Source organism: Haemorhous mexicanus, assembly GCF_027477595.1.
Source record: "Haemorhous mexicanus isolate bHaeMex1 chromosome 3 unlocalized genomic scaffold, bHaeMex1.pri SUPER_3_unloc_3, whole genome shotgun sequence".
Classification (NCBI taxonomy): domain Eukaryota; kingdom Metazoa; phylum Chordata; class Aves; order Passeriformes; family Fringillidae; genus Haemorhous; species Haemorhous mexicanus.
The window spans coordinates 71,193-87,409 of NW_026775977.1; the positions used below are offsets into that span (position 1 = coordinate 71,193).

At 56.0% G+C, this 16,217-nt stretch overlaps 1 protein-coding gene across 5 annotated transcripts in view; it reads right to left on the reverse strand.

Moving 5' to 3' along the window:
• NCOA1 (nuclear receptor coactivator 1) overlaps nucleotides 1-16,217 on the reverse strand; it is an 83,380-nt gene that overhangs the window by 4,141 nt on the left and 63,022 nt on the right. For all 5 annotated transcript variants that reach the window (XM_059837283.1, XM_059837284.1, XM_059837285.1 and 2 more), the window contains 4 exons: nucleotides 14,838-15,261; nucleotides 11,944-12,097; nucleotides 7,195-7,471; nucleotides 5,375-5,464 (listed from right to left, as the gene is read on the reverse strand). In XM_059837283.1, coding sequence (XP_059693266.1) covers nucleotides 5,375-5,464; nucleotides 7,195-7,471; nucleotides 11,944-12,097; nucleotides 14,838-15,261 — 945 coding nt within the window. The remainder of the gene's footprint in view (nucleotides 1-5,374; nucleotides 5,465-7,194; nucleotides 7,472-11,943; nucleotides 12,098-14,837; nucleotides 15,262-16,217) is intronic.

Genomic DNA, 16,217 nt, shown 5'->3' on the forward strand with positions numbered 1-16,217 from the left:
GGGTTTGGGGGATGGGTGGAGGTGGAGCCATCCCGGATTTTCCTGGATTGGGAGGGTCCTGGTGGCTCCAAGTGTTGATCCAGGAAAAAAAGGGGATTGTGGTGGAAGAACAGCTCCAAGAGGAGTTGGGATGGGGTTTGGAGGCATCTCAGAGGGTTTGGGGGATGGGGTTGGTCATGGGGTGGGTGGAGGTGGAGCCATCCTGGATTTCTGTGGATTGGGAGTTCCTGATGGATGGCAGGTGTTGATCCAAGAAAAAAATTGGGATTGTGGTGGAAGAACAGCTCCAGAAGGGAGCTGGGGTGGGGTCTGGAGGCATCTCAGAGGGTTTGAGGAACGGGATTGGTCGTGGGGTGGGTGAAGGCGGAGCCATGCCGGATTTTCATGGATGGGGAGGTTCATGGTGGCTCCAAGCGTTGATCCGGGAAAAAAATTGGGATTAAAGTGGAAAAACATCTCCAGGAGGAGCTGGGGTGGGGTTTGGAGGCATCTCAGGGGGTTTGAGGAACGGGGTGGATGGAGGTGGAGCCATCCCTGGGACTTCGGGGTTCGGTGATTCCATGGATGGGGAGGTGCTGGCAGCTCCCAGCTGCTGATCCAGGAAAAAAATTGGGATTGTGGTGGGAAAAGGGCTCCAGGAGGAGCTGGGAGGGGTTTGGAGGCATCTCAGGGGGTTTGAGGAACGGGGTGGTGGTGGGGTGGGTGGAGGTGGAGCTATCCCGGAGTTCCAGTTCCTGGCGGAGGCGGCAGCGGGAGCGACGTTCCGGGGTTTTCTGGGGGTGGATTTGGTGGCACCTGGCGGTGGTGGCACCACGGTGGCTCCAACCCAAGAGGTGTCACCTAACGGTGTCACCCTAACACTGATGTGGCCACGGCGGCTCCAACCCAAGAGGTGTCACCTGCTGGTGTCACCCAACACTGATGTGACCATGGTGGCTCCAACCCAGTGGTGCCACCCAACACTGGTGGGACCTTGGTGGCCTCAACCCAGTGGTGTCACCCAACACTGAGGTGGCCATGGTGGCTTCAACCCGAGTGGTGTCACCCAACATTAAAGAGGCCATGGTGGCTTCAACCCAGTGGTGTCACCCAGACACTGAGGTGGCCATGGTGGCTTCAACCAATGGTGTCACCCAACACTGGTGGGACCTTGGTGGCTTCAACCCAGTGGTGTCACCCAGCACTGAGGTGGCCATGGTGGCTTCAACCCCACTGGTGTCACCCAGTGGGTGCCACCCAACACTGGTGGGACCTTGGTGCCGTCACGCCCAATGGTTGGTTGTCACCCAGCGCTGGTGGCCTTGGCCCCAGTGGTGTCACCCAACGGTGTCACCCAACACTGAGGTGACCATGGAGGCTTCAACCCCAATGGTGTCACCCAACGGTGGTTGGACCTTGGTGGCTTCAACCCAGAGGTGTCACCCAGTGGTGTCACCCAACATGGGTGGGACCGTGGTGGCTTCAACCCAGTGGTGTCACCCAACACTGAGGTGGCCATGGTGACTTCTACCCAAGGGTGTCACCCGACATTGGTGGGACCTTGGTGACCTCAAGCCAGTGATGTCACCCAATGGTGTCACCCTACAGTGCTTGGACCTTGGTGGCTTCAACCCAGTGGTGTCACCCAACGCTGAGGTGACCATGGTGACTTCGACCCAATGGTGTCACCCAGTGGTGTCACCCAACGCTGAGGTGACCATGGAGGCTTCAACCCCAATGATGCCACTCAGCATTGAGGTGGCCCCGGTGGCTTCAAGCCCACAAGATGTCACCCAGTGGTGACACCCAACACTGGTGGGACCTTGGTGCCGTCACGCCCCATGGCTGGTTGTCACCCAGCGCTGGTGGCTCCAAGCCTTAGGGATGTCCCCAACACTGGTGGGACCTTGGTGACCTCAAACCCAAGGGTTGGTCGCCAGCCAACACCGGTGGGACCTTGGTGACCTCAGACCCAAGGGTTGGTCACCACCCAGCGCTGGTGGGACCTTGGTGACCTCAAACCCAAGGGTTGGTCACCACCCAACTCTGGTGGGACCTTGGTGACCTCAGACCCAAGGGTTGGTCACCACCCAGCGCTGGTGGGACCTTGGTGACCTCAAACCCAAGGGTTGGTCACCACCCAGTGCTGGTGGCACCATGGTGACCTCAAACCCAAGGGTTGGTCACCACCCAACTCTGGTGGGACCTTGGTGACCTCAGACCCAAGGGTTGGTCACCACCCAGTGCTGGTGGCACCATGGTGACCTCAAACCCAAGGGTTGGTCACCACCCAACTCTGGTGGGACCTTGGTGACCTCAGACCCAAGGGTTGGTCACCACCCAACACTGGTGGGACCTTGGTGACCTCAGACCCAAGGGTTGGTCACCAGCCAACACTGGTGGGACCTTGGTGACCTCAAACCCAAGGATTGGTCACCACCCAGCGCTGGTGGCACCATGGTGACCTCAAACCCAAGGGTTGGTCACCACCCAATGCTGGTGGCACCACGGTGACCTCAAACCCAAGGGTTGGTCACCACCCAGCGCTGGTGGGACCTTGGTGACCTCAAACCCAAGGGTTGGTCACCACCGTGGCTCCTCCATGGTGGCTCCAACCCCAGGAGGTGTCAACCAATGCTGGTGGCACCATGGTGGCTCCAACCCCAATGGGTGACACCAACATTGGTGTGACCCTGGTGGCTCCAACCCCAGGAGGTGACACCAACAATGGTGTGACCCTGGTGGCTCCAACCCCAATGGGTGACACCAACATTGGTGTGACCCTGGTGGCTCCAACCCCAGGAGGTGACACCAACAATGGTGTGACCCTGGTGGCTCCAACCCCAGGAGGTGACACCAACAATGGTGTGACCCTGATGGCTCCAACCCCAATGGGTGACACCAACATTGGTGTGACCCTGGTGGCTCCAACCCCAGGAGGTGACACCAACAATGGTGTGACCCTGGTGGCTCCAACCCCAAGAGGTGTCACCCACTGGGTGACATCAACACTGGTGCCACCTTGGTGGCACCCAAAACTGGTGGCACCTTGGTGGCACCCAACACTGGTGGCACCTTGGTTACCTCAAACCCAAGAAATGTCACCCAACACTGGTGTGACCTTGGTGACCTCAACCCCAATGGGTGCCACCCAATGCTGGTGTGACCTTGGTGGCTCCAACCCCAGGAGGTAACACCCACTGGGTGACACCAACACTGGTGATACCTTGGTGGCACCCAGCACTGGTGGAACCAAGGTGGCTCCAACCCCAGTGGGTGGCACCCAGCATTGGTGGCACCTTGGTGGCCTCAACCCTAGTGGGTGCCACCCAATGCTGGTGTGACCCTTGTGGCTCCAACCCCAGGAGGTAACACCCACTGGGTGACACCAACACTGATCATACCTTGGTGGCACCCAGCACTGGTGGAACCAAGGTGGCTCCAACCCCAGTGGGTGCCACCCAATGCTGGTGTGACCTTGGTGGCTCCAACCCCAGGAGGTGACATCCACTGGGTGACACCAACAGTGATCATACCTGGGTGGCACCCAACGCTGGTGGCACCATGGTGGCTCCAACCCCAGGAGGTGACACCGATTGGGTGAAGCCAACACTGGTGGCACCTTGGTGGCCTCAACCCCTACGGGTGTCACCAACATTGGTGTGACCATGGTGGCTCCAACCCCAGGAGGTGACACCCACTGGGTGACACCAACACTGGTCATACCTTGGTGGCACCCAGCACTGGTGGAACCATGGTGGCTCCAACCCCCGTGGGTGGCACCCAGCATTGGTGGCACCTTGGTGGCCTCAACCCCAGTGGGTGCCACCCAATGCTGGTGTGACCCTTGTGGCTCCAACCCCAGGAGGTAACACCCACTGGGTGACGCCAACACTGGTGGCACCTTCTGGCTCTAACTCCAAGAGGTGCCACCCAACATTGGTGTGACCCTGATGACCTCAACCCCAATGGGTGTCACCCAACGCTGGTGGCACCATGGTGGCTCCAACCCCAGGAGGTGACACCCACTGGGTGACACCAACACTGGTGGAACCATGGTGGCTCCAACCGCAGTGGGTGTCACCAACATTGGTGTGACCGTGGCAACCTCAGCCCCAGGAAGTGGTGGCACCACTGGGAGTCACCCAACACTGGTGTGACCTCGGTGACCTCAAACCCAAGAAATGTCACCCAACATTGGTGTGACCTTGGTGGCTCCAACCCCAGGAGGTGACACCCATTGGGTGACGCCAACACTGGTGGCACCATGGTGGCTCCAACCCCACTGGGTGTCACCAACATTGGTGTGACCCTGGTGTCACCCAACACTGGAGGCACCTTGGTGACCTCAACCCCAGTGGGTGCCACCCAATGCTGGTGTGACCTTGGTGGCTCCAACCCCAGTGGGTGCCACCAACACTGGTGGGACCTTGGTGACCTCAGCCCCAGGAGGTGCCACCCACTGGGTGACGCCAACACTGGTGATACCTTGGTGACACCCACTGCTGGAAGCACCATGGTGACCTCAGCCCCAGTGGGTGCCACCCAACACTGGTGTGACTTGGTGGCTCCAACCCCAGGAGGTGACACCCATTGGGTGATGCCAACACTGGTGGCAGCTTGGTGGCTCCAACCCCACTGAGTGTCACCAACATTGGTGTGACCCTGGTGTCACCCAACACCGGAGGCACCTTGGTGACCTCAACCCCAGTGGGTGCCACCCGATGCTGGTGTGACCTTGGTGGCTCCAACCGCAGGAGGTGACACCCACTGGGTGACGCCAACACTGGTGACACCTTGGTGACTCCAACCCCAGTGGGTGTCACCAACATTGGTGTGACCCTGGTGACCTCAGCCCCAAGAAATGTCATCCAACATTGGTGTGACCTTGGTGGCTCCAACCACAGGAGGTGACACTCACTGGGTAACGCCAACACTGGTGGCACCTTGGTGGCTCCAACCCCAGTGGGTGTCACCAACATTGGTGTGACCCTGGTGACCTCAAATCCAATGGGTGTCACCCAACACTGGTGGCACCTTGGTGGCTCCAACCACAGGAGGTGACACTCACTGGGTAATGCCAACACTGGTGGCACCTTGGTGACTCCAACCCCACTGGGTGTCACCAACATTGGTGTGACCCTGGTGACCTCAGCCCCAAGAGGTGCCACCCACTGGTGCCACCCAGCGCTGGTATGACCCTGGTGACCTCAGCCCCAAGAGGTGCCACCCACAGGTGCCACCCAGCGCAGGTGTGACCCTGGTGCCAGCCGTGACCTGGAAGAACCTTCCCGCCCAGCCCAGCCCATTCCATGACCCCCACGGGACCACGGTGGCGTTTTGGGGAATGTCCCCGCCCAGGAGCCCTGGGGACATTTGAGGAGCACCAACTGACCTGGGCGCCGTCGGGCTCGGCCTTGAGCAGCTCCGCGGGGCCCAGCTGGCTGCAGTAGAGCCCTGGGGGCCTCAGCGCCGCCTCCGGGACCTGCCGGGACGGGAGCCAGTTGGGGGGATCTGGGATGGACCTCGGGTCTGATTGGTGGGATCTGGGATGGACCTCGGGTCTGATTGGTGGGATCTGGGATGGACCTCGGGTCTGATTGGTGGGATCTGGGATGGATCTCATGTTTGATTGGTGGGATCTGGGATGGACCTCGGGTCTGATTGGTGGGATCTGGGATGGACCTCGGGTTTGATTGGTGGGATCTGGGATGGACCTCGTGTTTGATTGGTGGGATCTGGGATGGACCTCGGGTTTGATTGGTGGGATCTGGGATGGACCTCGGGTTTGATTGGTGGGGTTTGGGATGGATCTCGTGTGTGGTGGGATCTGGGATGGATCTCGTGGTGGGTGGGGTTTGGGATGGATCTCGTGTTTGATTGGTGGGGTTTGGGATGGATCTCGGGTTTGATTGGTGGGATCTGGGATGGATCTCGTGTGTGATTGGTGGGGTTTGGGATGGATCTCGTGTTTGATTGGTGGGGTTTGGGATGGATCTCGTGTGTGGTGGGATCTGGGATGGATCTCATGTTTGATTGGTGGGGTTTGGGATGGATCTTGGGTTGGGTGGGATTTGGGATGGATCTCGTGTTTGATTGGTGGTGTTTGGGATGGATCTCGTCTGTGGTGGGATCTGGGATGGATCTCGTGTTTGATTGGTGGGGTTTGGGATGGATCTCGTCTGTGGTGGGATCTGGGATGGATCTCGTGTTTGATTGGTGGGATCTGGGATGGACCTCGGGTTTGATTGGTGGGATCTGGGATGGATCTCGCGTTTGATTGGTGGGATCTGGGATGGACCTCGGGTTTGATTGGTGGGATCTGGGATGGACCTCGGGTCTGATTGGTGGGATCTGGGATGGATCTCGTGTTTGATTGGTGGGATCTGGGATGGATCTCGTGTTGGGTGGGATCTGGGATGGACCTCGGGTTTGATTGGTGGGATCTGGGATGGATCTCGGGTTTGGTGGGATCTGGGATGGACCTCGGGTTTGATTGGTGGGATCTGGGATGGACCTCGCGTTTGATTGGTGGGATCTGGGATGGATCTCGGGTTTGGTGGGATTTGGGATGGATCTCGTGTGGGGTGGGATTTGGGATGGATCTCGTGTTGGGTGGGGTCTGGGATGGATCTCGTGTTGGGTGGGATCTGGGATGGACCTCGTGTTTGATTGGTGGGATCTGGGATGGACCTCGTGTTGGGTGGGATTTGGGATGGGGATCAGTGATGGATCACAGTGGGGGGTTGGGATCTGCTCCAACATTCTCCTCCTCTCCTTGCACCCCTTCCCAATCCCATTCCCATTCCCGATCCCCTTCCCAATCCCATTCCCAATCCCATTCCCATTCCCGATCCCATTCCCAATTCCATTTCCTATTCCCAGTGATCCATGGCCACACTCCTGATCCCCTTCCCAATCCCATTCCTGTCTCATTCCCGATCCCATTCCCGATCCCATTCCCAGTGATCCACTGCCCCATGCCACCACCTGGAACATCTCCAGATGTTCCTGCGCCCTCACCTCCATCCCATTCCCACCCCATTCCCGATCCCGATCCCATTCCCATCCCCATCCCCATTCCCAATCCCATTCCCGATCCCGATCCCATTCCCGATCCCGATCCCATTCCCGATCCCGATCCCATTCCCGATCCCGATCCCGATCCCATTCTCGATCCCGATCCCGATCCCATTCCCTCCCGGCGGCCCCCACCTGCTCCGAGCACATGGAGTTGATGCCGGCCATGACGGGATTCATGGGAATGCCGCCGCCCATGGCGCCCATGCCGGGAACGCCGCCGGGAACGCCGGAGCCGCCGGGAACGCCGGAGCCGGGAACGCCGGAGCCGGGAATGGCGCCGGGAACGCCGGAGCCGGGAATGCCGGGGCCGGGAACGCCGGGGCCGGCCATGGAGACGGTGATGCTCATGTTGTTGTACATCCCCTGCGGAGCCGCCGGCGCCGCCGCCGCGCCCGCCGGGCCGAAAACGCTGGAAAACCGGGAGAGGGCGTCGGGAACGGCCGGGATCCCGAAAAAGCCCCGGAATTCCGAAGGGTTCCGGTGCTGGGATGGAGGAGGTTCGGTTCCGTGGCGGTCCGGTCCCACCCTGGTCCTGGGGTGGTCTCGGGGATTTTCCGGGAATTCCTTCCCGAATTCCTCCTCCTTTCCCGGGGAATTCCCTTTGTTCCGTGAGGAATTGGGATTCAGGGAATTCTGGGATGGTTTGGGGAAGGGACCTTGAGGAGAAGCCACGGGAATATTCCAGGTTCTGGTTTTTCCTTGGAAAAGTTCCAGGGATGAGACGGCCACAGATTCCCTGGGAATTCCAGCCCAGACAGGAATTCCTTCCCAAATCCCTCCCCTTTCCCAGGGAATTCCCTCCATTCCCAGCTCTCCCAGCCTGGCAGTGGATCCATCCCCATCCCAGCTCCTCTCTGAGAAGGAATTTTGGGAACTCCCTGGGAATTGGGGACTCCAGGCAGGGTCTCCCTTCCCTTCTCCATCCCCAAATCCCAGAAAAATCCCTCGGGATGGATCCTGAGTCTCCTGGATCCCAGAATCCCGGAATGGTTTGGGATGGGATCCATGGACCTTCAATCCCGTCCCATTCCCGCCATCCCAAACTGCTCCAACCTTTCCTTGGACACTCCCAGGGATTCTCTGGGAATTCCAGCCGGGCCCGGAATTCCTTCCCAAGATCCCACCCCAATCCCCGCTTTCCCTGGAGCTGCTCCCATCCCGAATCCACCCAATCCCGACCCCATTCCCAATCCCATTCCCAGGGATCCACGGCCCCATGCCAAGGGCTGGAATTTCTCGGGATGTCTCTGCACCCATCCCGGCTCCAAACTCTGATCCCATTCCCAAGGAAGGGAATGTGGATCCCTCGGGAATTCCCGGGATAATCAGCACTCGGTGCCCTCCGGAGCGAAGGTTTTGGGGATTTTGGGATTGGGGATCCCGGCGGGGGGTCGGGATCTGCTCCAGCTCCATCCCATCTCCGTCCTGATCCCATTCCCGGTGCCATTCCCCATTCCCAGGGATGGAGGTGATTCCAAAGGGCGATTCCCAGGGATGATTCCAAACAGTGATCCCAATGGAGAATTCCGATGGGTGACTCCAATGGATGACTCCAATGGATGATTCCAATGGTAATTCCAAAGGGTTATTCCAATGGATAATTCCAATGGATAATTCCCACGGAAAATCCCAATGGACAATCCCAAGGGACACCTCCAATGGTAATTCCAAAGGAGAATTCCAATGGATAATTCCCACAGAAAATCCCAATGGACAATCCCAAGGGACACCTCCAATGGAGAATTCCAAAGGGTTATTCCAAAGGAGAATTCCCACGGAAAATCCCAGTGGACAATCCCAAGGGACACCTCCAATGGAGAATTCCAAAGGGTTATTCCAAAGGATCATTCCCAATGGACAATCCCAATGGGTGACTCCAATGGACAATTCCAAAGGATTATTCCAATGGATAACCTCCATGGATAATTCCAAAGGGTCACTCCCACGGACAATCCCAATGAGTGACTCCCAAGGATAATTCCGAAGGATAAATCCACTGGATAATCCCAACAGAGAATTCCTAGGGGGGACTCCCATGGATAATTCCAACGGATAATTCCAAAGGATGATTCCGATGGGTAATTCCAATCAGTGACTCCCACGGATAATTCCCATGGACAACTCCCATGGACTTTTCCAATAGGTAATTCCCATGGGTAATTCCCGTGGATAATTCCCACGGATAACCCCGGTGGATCATTCCAAAGGACAATTCCAATGGATAATTCCCACGGCAAATCCCAAAGGAAAACCGCAATGGATGAATCCAGTGGATAATCCCAGTGACTCCCATGGAAAATTCCCATGGAAGATTCCAAGGGACATTTCCACTGGATAATTCCAAAGAATGATTCCAATGGGTGATTCCACAGGACCGTTCCAATGGACAATCCCAAAGGATAGTTCCCGTGGATAATTCCAATGGATGATTCCAAAGGATGATTCCCATGGATAATCTGAATGGATGATTCCAATAGATCATTCCATTGGGCAATTCCAATGGACAATCCCAACTGATAATTCCAGTGGAGAATTGCCATGGAAAATTCCAATGGACAATCGCAATGGATGATCCCAATGGACAATCCCAAGAGACAATTCCAATTAATGAGTCCAATGGATAATTCCAATGGACAATCCCAAAGGACAATCCCAATGGACAATTTCAAAGAATGAATCCAACAGACAACTCCAGAGGACAATTCCAATGGACTATTCCATTGGAAAATTCCAATGGACAATCCCAAAGGACAATCCCAATGAGTGACTCAGTGGATGATCCCAGAGGACAGTTCCAATGGACAATCCCACCGGGTAATTTCCAAGAATGATTCCAGGGGACAGTTCCAGAGGACAATTCCAAAGGAGAGTCCCGGAAGATAATTCCAGTGGGTGACTCCAATGGATGACTGCAATGGACGATCCCAATGGACAAATCCCACAGACAATCCCAATGAATGACTCCAACGGACAGTCCCAATGGACAATTCCGAAGGACAATTCCAATGAGTGACTCCAATGGACATTCCCAAAGGACATTCCCAATGAGTGACTCCAAAGGACATTCCCATTGGACATTCTCAATGGCCATTCCCAATGGACATTCCCAATGGACATTCCCAATGGACAATCCCAAGGGACAATCCCAATGGACATTCCCAATGGACATTCCCAATGGACATTCCCGATGGACAATCCCAAAGGACAATCCCAATGGACAATCCCAATGGGTGACTCCAATGGACAATCCCAAGGGACAATCCCAAGGGACAATCCCAATGGATATTCCCAATGGACAATCCAAAGGACAATCCCAATGGACAATCCCAATGGACAATCCCAATGGACTTTCCCAATGGACATTCTCAATGAGTGACTCTACTGGACAATCCCAATGGACAATCCCAATGGATGATCCCAATGGATGATTCCAATGGACATTCCCAATGGACAATCCCAGTGAGTGACTCCAATGGACATTCCCAATGGACAATTCCAAAGGACATTCCCAATGGATAATTCCACTGGAGAATCCCAATGGACAATCCAAAGGACAATCCCAATGGATGATCCCAATGGACTTTCCCAATGGACAATCCCAATGGACATTCCCAATATGTGACTCCAATGGACAATCCAAGCGACGATCGCAAAGGACATTCCCAATGGACAATCCCAGTGAGTGACTCCAATGGACATTCCCAATGGACAATTCCCACGGGCAGTCCCAATGGATAATCCCAATGGACATTTCCAGTTAAGGACTCCAATGGATAATCCCAATGGATGATCCCAATAGATAATTCCAAAGGACAATCCCAATGGACAATCGCAATGGACAATCCCAATGGCCATTCCCAATGGACATTCCCAATGGACGATCCCAAAGGCCATTCCCAAAGGACATTCCCAATGGCCATTCCCAGTGGCCATTCCCAATGGACATTCCCGATGGCCATTCCCAATGGACATTCACAATGGCCATTCCCAAAGGCCATTCCCAATGGACATTCCCAAAGGCCATTCGCAATGTCCATTCCCAAAGGACATTCCAAATGGACAACCCCAAGGGACAATCCCAATGGACATTCCCAAAGGACATTTCCGATGGACATTCCCAATGGACATTCCCAATAGCCATTCCCAATGTCCATTCCCAATGGCCATTCCCAGTGGACATTCCCAATGGACATTCCCAAAGGACGATCCCAAAGAACATTCCCAATGGACGATCCCAAAGGCCATTCCCGATGGCCATTCCCAAAGGACATTCCCAATGGCTATTCCAAATGGCCATTCCCAGACATTCCCAAAGTCCGTTCCCAATGGCCATTCCCAATGGACATTCCCAATGGCCATTCCCAATGGACATTCCCAATGGCCATTTCCAATGGCCATTCCCAATGGACATTCCCAATGGCCATTTCCAATGGCCATTCCCAATGGACATTCCCAAAGGACATTCCCAATGGCCATTCCCAATGGACATTCCCAATGGCCATTCCCAATGGCCATTCCCAAAGGACATTCCTAATGGCCATTCCCAATGGACAATCCCACTGGGCATTCCCAATGGCCATTCCCAATGGACAATCCCAATGGACAATCCCAATGGACAATTCCCACGAGCAGTCCCAATGGATAATCCCAATGGACATTTCCAGTTAAGGACTCCAATGGATAATCCCAATGGATAATTCCAAAGGACATTCCCAATGTCCATTCCCAATGTCCATTCCCAATGGCCATTCCCAAAGGCCATTCCCAATGGCCATTCCCAAAGGCCATTCCCAAAGGACATTCCCAAAGGCCATTCCCACCGGCCCCTTCCCAAGGGCTCTCCTGCCGCCCCCCGGGGCCCTCCCGGGGCCGTTCCCTCACCCGTTATTCCCGACGTTCCCGGCCTGCCAGGATTTCAGCTCCGGCGATTGGTAGCCGGGCGCGGGCGGCGCCGGCGGCAGCTGCGGCGACACCAGGGGGCTGCCGGGGCTGAGCGCCGGCGCGAATCCCGACGGATCGCTCTGCTGGCCCAGCCCTGGGAATTCCGCAGTCGAGTCACCGCCCGCCCACCCGACACCAGCGGGAATTCCCTCCCCAATTCCCAAATTTCCCTCCCTCCCCCATCCCGGAGGTTTCCGCCCAGGATCTGGAGCTCTTGGCTTGGGTGGGATTCCCGTCCTGACAATTCCCAGGGTACTCCAAGGTGTTCTTGGATGTTCCCAGGGATTCTCTGGGAATTCCTTCCCAAATCCCAACCCCTTTCCCAGGGAATTCCCTCCATTCCCAGCTCTCCCAGCCTGGCATTGGATCCATCCCCATCCCAGCTCCTCTCTGGAAGGAATTTTGGGAATTCCCTGGGAATTGGGGACTCCAGGAAGGGTCTCCCTTCCCTTTTCCATCCCAAATCCCATAAAAATCCCTCAGGATAGATCCTGGATCCCAGAATGGTTTGGGATGGGATCCATGGACCTTCAATCCCATCCCATTCCCACCCCAAAATCCTGGGATTTTCCAGCCTTTCCTCGGACACTCCCAGGGATTCTTTGGGAATTCCTTCCCAGCCCCTCCTAGCCGGGAATTGCCAAAATTCCTCCCCAGTCTCCTCCTCCATTCCCACTTTTCCCACCCTTCCCATTCCCATCCTCGGGAATCTCCTTCCCATTCCCTCCCGGCTCGTGAATATCCCCAATGTCCAGAATACCCCAAATATCCCAAAAATCCCAAATATCCTGAATATCCCAAATACCCTGAATACCCCAAATATCCCAAATATCCCGAATATCCCAAATATTCTGAATACCCCAAGTACCTCAACTATCCCTAATATCCAGAATATCCCAAATAGCCAGAACTCCCCAAATATCCTGAATCCCCAAATACCCCGAATATCCCGGATGTCCCAAATATCCCGAATTCTCAGAATATCCCAAATACCCCCAATACCCCAAACACCAATGAATCCCTGACCCCAAATATTAGAAGAGGTTCCCGAATGTCCCAAATATCCGAAATACCCCAAATATCCCAAATCCCTCAAATCCCCCAAATATCCCAAATACCCCAAATATCCCAAATACCCCAAACACCCAGAACATCCCAAATACCCCGAACATTCCAAATATCCCAAATATCCCAAACACCCCAAATATCCCAAACACCCCAAACACCCCAAATACCCCGAATCCCCCAAACACCCCAAATGTCCCAAATCCCCCAACATCCCAAATGTCCCAAATCCCCCAACACCCCAAATATCCCAATTACCCCAAGCACCCCGAACGCCCCAAACACCCTGAACGTCCTGAATACCCCAAATATCCCAAATACCCCAAACACCCCAAAACACCCAGGCGTCCTGTACTTGCCCCCAGGTATTGGAAGAGGTTCCCAAATACCCCAAACACCCCAAATGCCCCAAACACCCCAAACCCCCAGCCCGCTGTGCCCACCCCTGGGTACTGGAAGAGGTTCCCAAACACCCCAAACACCCCACATGTCCTGAATACCCCAAACCCCCCAAACACCTTGAGCCCCCCACACACCCCAGTGCCCCGTACCTGCCCCCAGGTACTGGAAGAGGTTCCCAAACACCCCAAAAACCCCAAATACCCCAAAAACCCCAAACAGCCCAAATACCCCAAACCCTCTGAATACCCCAAATCCTCCAAATACCCCAAACCTCCCAAATCCCCCAAACCCCCCAAACACCTCGAGCCTCCCGCACACTCCAGTGCCCCATACCTGCCCCCGGGTACTGGAAGAGGTTCCCAAATACCCCAAACACCCCAAACATCCCAAATATCCCAAACCCCCCAAACCCCCGGAGCCCCCCAGAGCCGCCGTACCTGCCCCCGGGTACTGAAAGAGGTTCCCAAATACCCCAGACACCCCACATGTCCTGAATACCCCAAACCCCCCAAACACCTTGAGCCCCTCACACACCCCAGACCCGCCGTACCTGTCCCCGGGTACTGGAAGAGGTTCCCAAACTCCCCGAACCGCCCAAATCCCCCAAATACCCCAAATCCCCCAGACACCTCCAGTCCCCTGAGCCCCCCAGACCCGCCAAACCTGCCCCTGGGTACTGGAAGAGGTTCCCAAACACCCCAAACCCCCTGAACACCCCAAACCCCCCAAACACCCTGAGCCCCCTGAACCCCCCAGACCCCCTGTACCTGCCCCCAGGTACTGGAAGAGGTTCCCAAACACCCCAAAAACCCCAAATACCCCAAATACCCCAAACAGCCCAAATACCCCAAACCCTCTGAATACCCCAAATCCTCCAAATACCCCAAACCTCCCAACTCCCCCAAACCCCCCAAACCCCCCGAGCCCCCCAGAGCCGCTGTACCTGCCCCCGGGTACTGGAAGAGGTTCCCAAACACCCCAAAAACCCCAAATCCTCCAAATACCCCAAACCTCCCAAATCCCCCAAACCCCCCAAACACCTCGAGCCTCCCGCACACTCCAGTGCCCCATACCTGCCCCTGGGTACTGGAAGAGGTTCCCAAACACCCCAAACCTCCCAAACACCCCAAATCTCCCAAACCCCCCGAGCCCCCCAAGCCCCCTGTACCTGCCCCCGGGTACTGGAAGAGGTTCCCAAACACCCCAAAAACCCCAAACCTCCCAAACACCCCAAACCCCCCGAGCCCCCCAGACGCGCCGTACCTGCCCCCGGGTACTGGAAGAGGTTCCCAAATACCGCAAACACCCCAAACCTCCCAAACCTCCCAAATCTCCCAAACCCCCCGAGCCCCCCAGACGCGCCGTACCTGCCCCCGGGTACTGGAAGAGGTTCTGCTGCATCCCGGCCGGGCCCATGCCGGCTCCGAAGGGCGCTCCCGCTCCCGCCGCCGCCGTTCCCATCGCGGCGCGGCCGCCGAGGCCCCCGCGGCTCCCCAGCGCCGCCTCGGGGCTGCCGAAGGCGGCTCCGGCAGCGCCGCTCGTACCGTAGGCGGGCGGGAACGGGAACTGCTGCTGCGCCGGGCCCTGCGGCAGCCGGGGGGTGCCCAGGGGGGTCCCCAGGGGGGTGCCCAGGGGGGAATTCCCGAAATTCTGCTGCTGCTGCTGCTGCTGCTGCTGCTGCTGCTGCTGGCGCATGAGGAGCGCGCGCTGCTGCATCAGCTGCCGCTGGCGGTGCTGCTGGCTGTAGAGCTCCCGCTGCCGCTGCGCCAGCATCTGAGCGTTCAGGGGGGGCTGCGGGACCAGAGCGGGGTCAAGGGTGAGATCCCCCCCAAAAATCCCGGAATTCCAGCCCGGAGTGGGCCCTGGGGGGGGTTACTGAGAGCACTGGGCGAGGCACAAATGGGAAAAGTCAGGTCCAAATCACAAATCCCAAATCAAAACTCCATCCCTAAAACCCATCCCAAACCCCAAATCAGAAATCCATCCCTACAACTCATCCCAAACTCCAAATCCCAAATCAGAAATCCATCCCTATAACTCATCCCAAACTCCAAATCCCAAATCAGAAATCCATCCCTACAACTCATCCCAAACCCCAAATCAGAAATCCATCCCTACAACTCATCCCAAACTCCAAACCCCAAATCAGAAATCCATCCCTAAAACCCATCCCAAACCCCAAATCAGAAATCCATCCCTAAAACCCATCCCAAACCCCAAATCAGAAATCCATCCCTAAAACCCATCCCAAACCCCAAATCAGAAATCCATCCCTAAAACCCATCCCAAACCCCAAATCAGAAATCCATCCCTAAAACCCATCCCAAACTCCAAATCCCAAATCAGAAATCCATCCCTAAAACCCATCCCAAACCCCAAATCCCAAGTCAGAAATCCATCCCTACAACTCATCCCAAATCCCAAATCAGAAATCCATCCCTACAACCCATCCCACACACCAACTCTCACACCATAAATCCCAATTAAAAAATCCATCCCTAAACCCCATCTCAAACCCATCCTAAAGCCTAAATCCCAAATCCATCCCTAAAAGCCATCCCAAACACATCTCAAATCCCAATCCCCAAAAACCCCAAATCCCAAACTCCAAAACCCAAATCCCAAAAACCCCAAATCCCAAAACCCCCCCAATTCCAAATCCCCTGTGCTCACCTGGGGATCCTTGGGGTAGATGTTTTCCATCCATCCCCACATCCCAAATCCCAAACCAGACATCCATCCCTAAA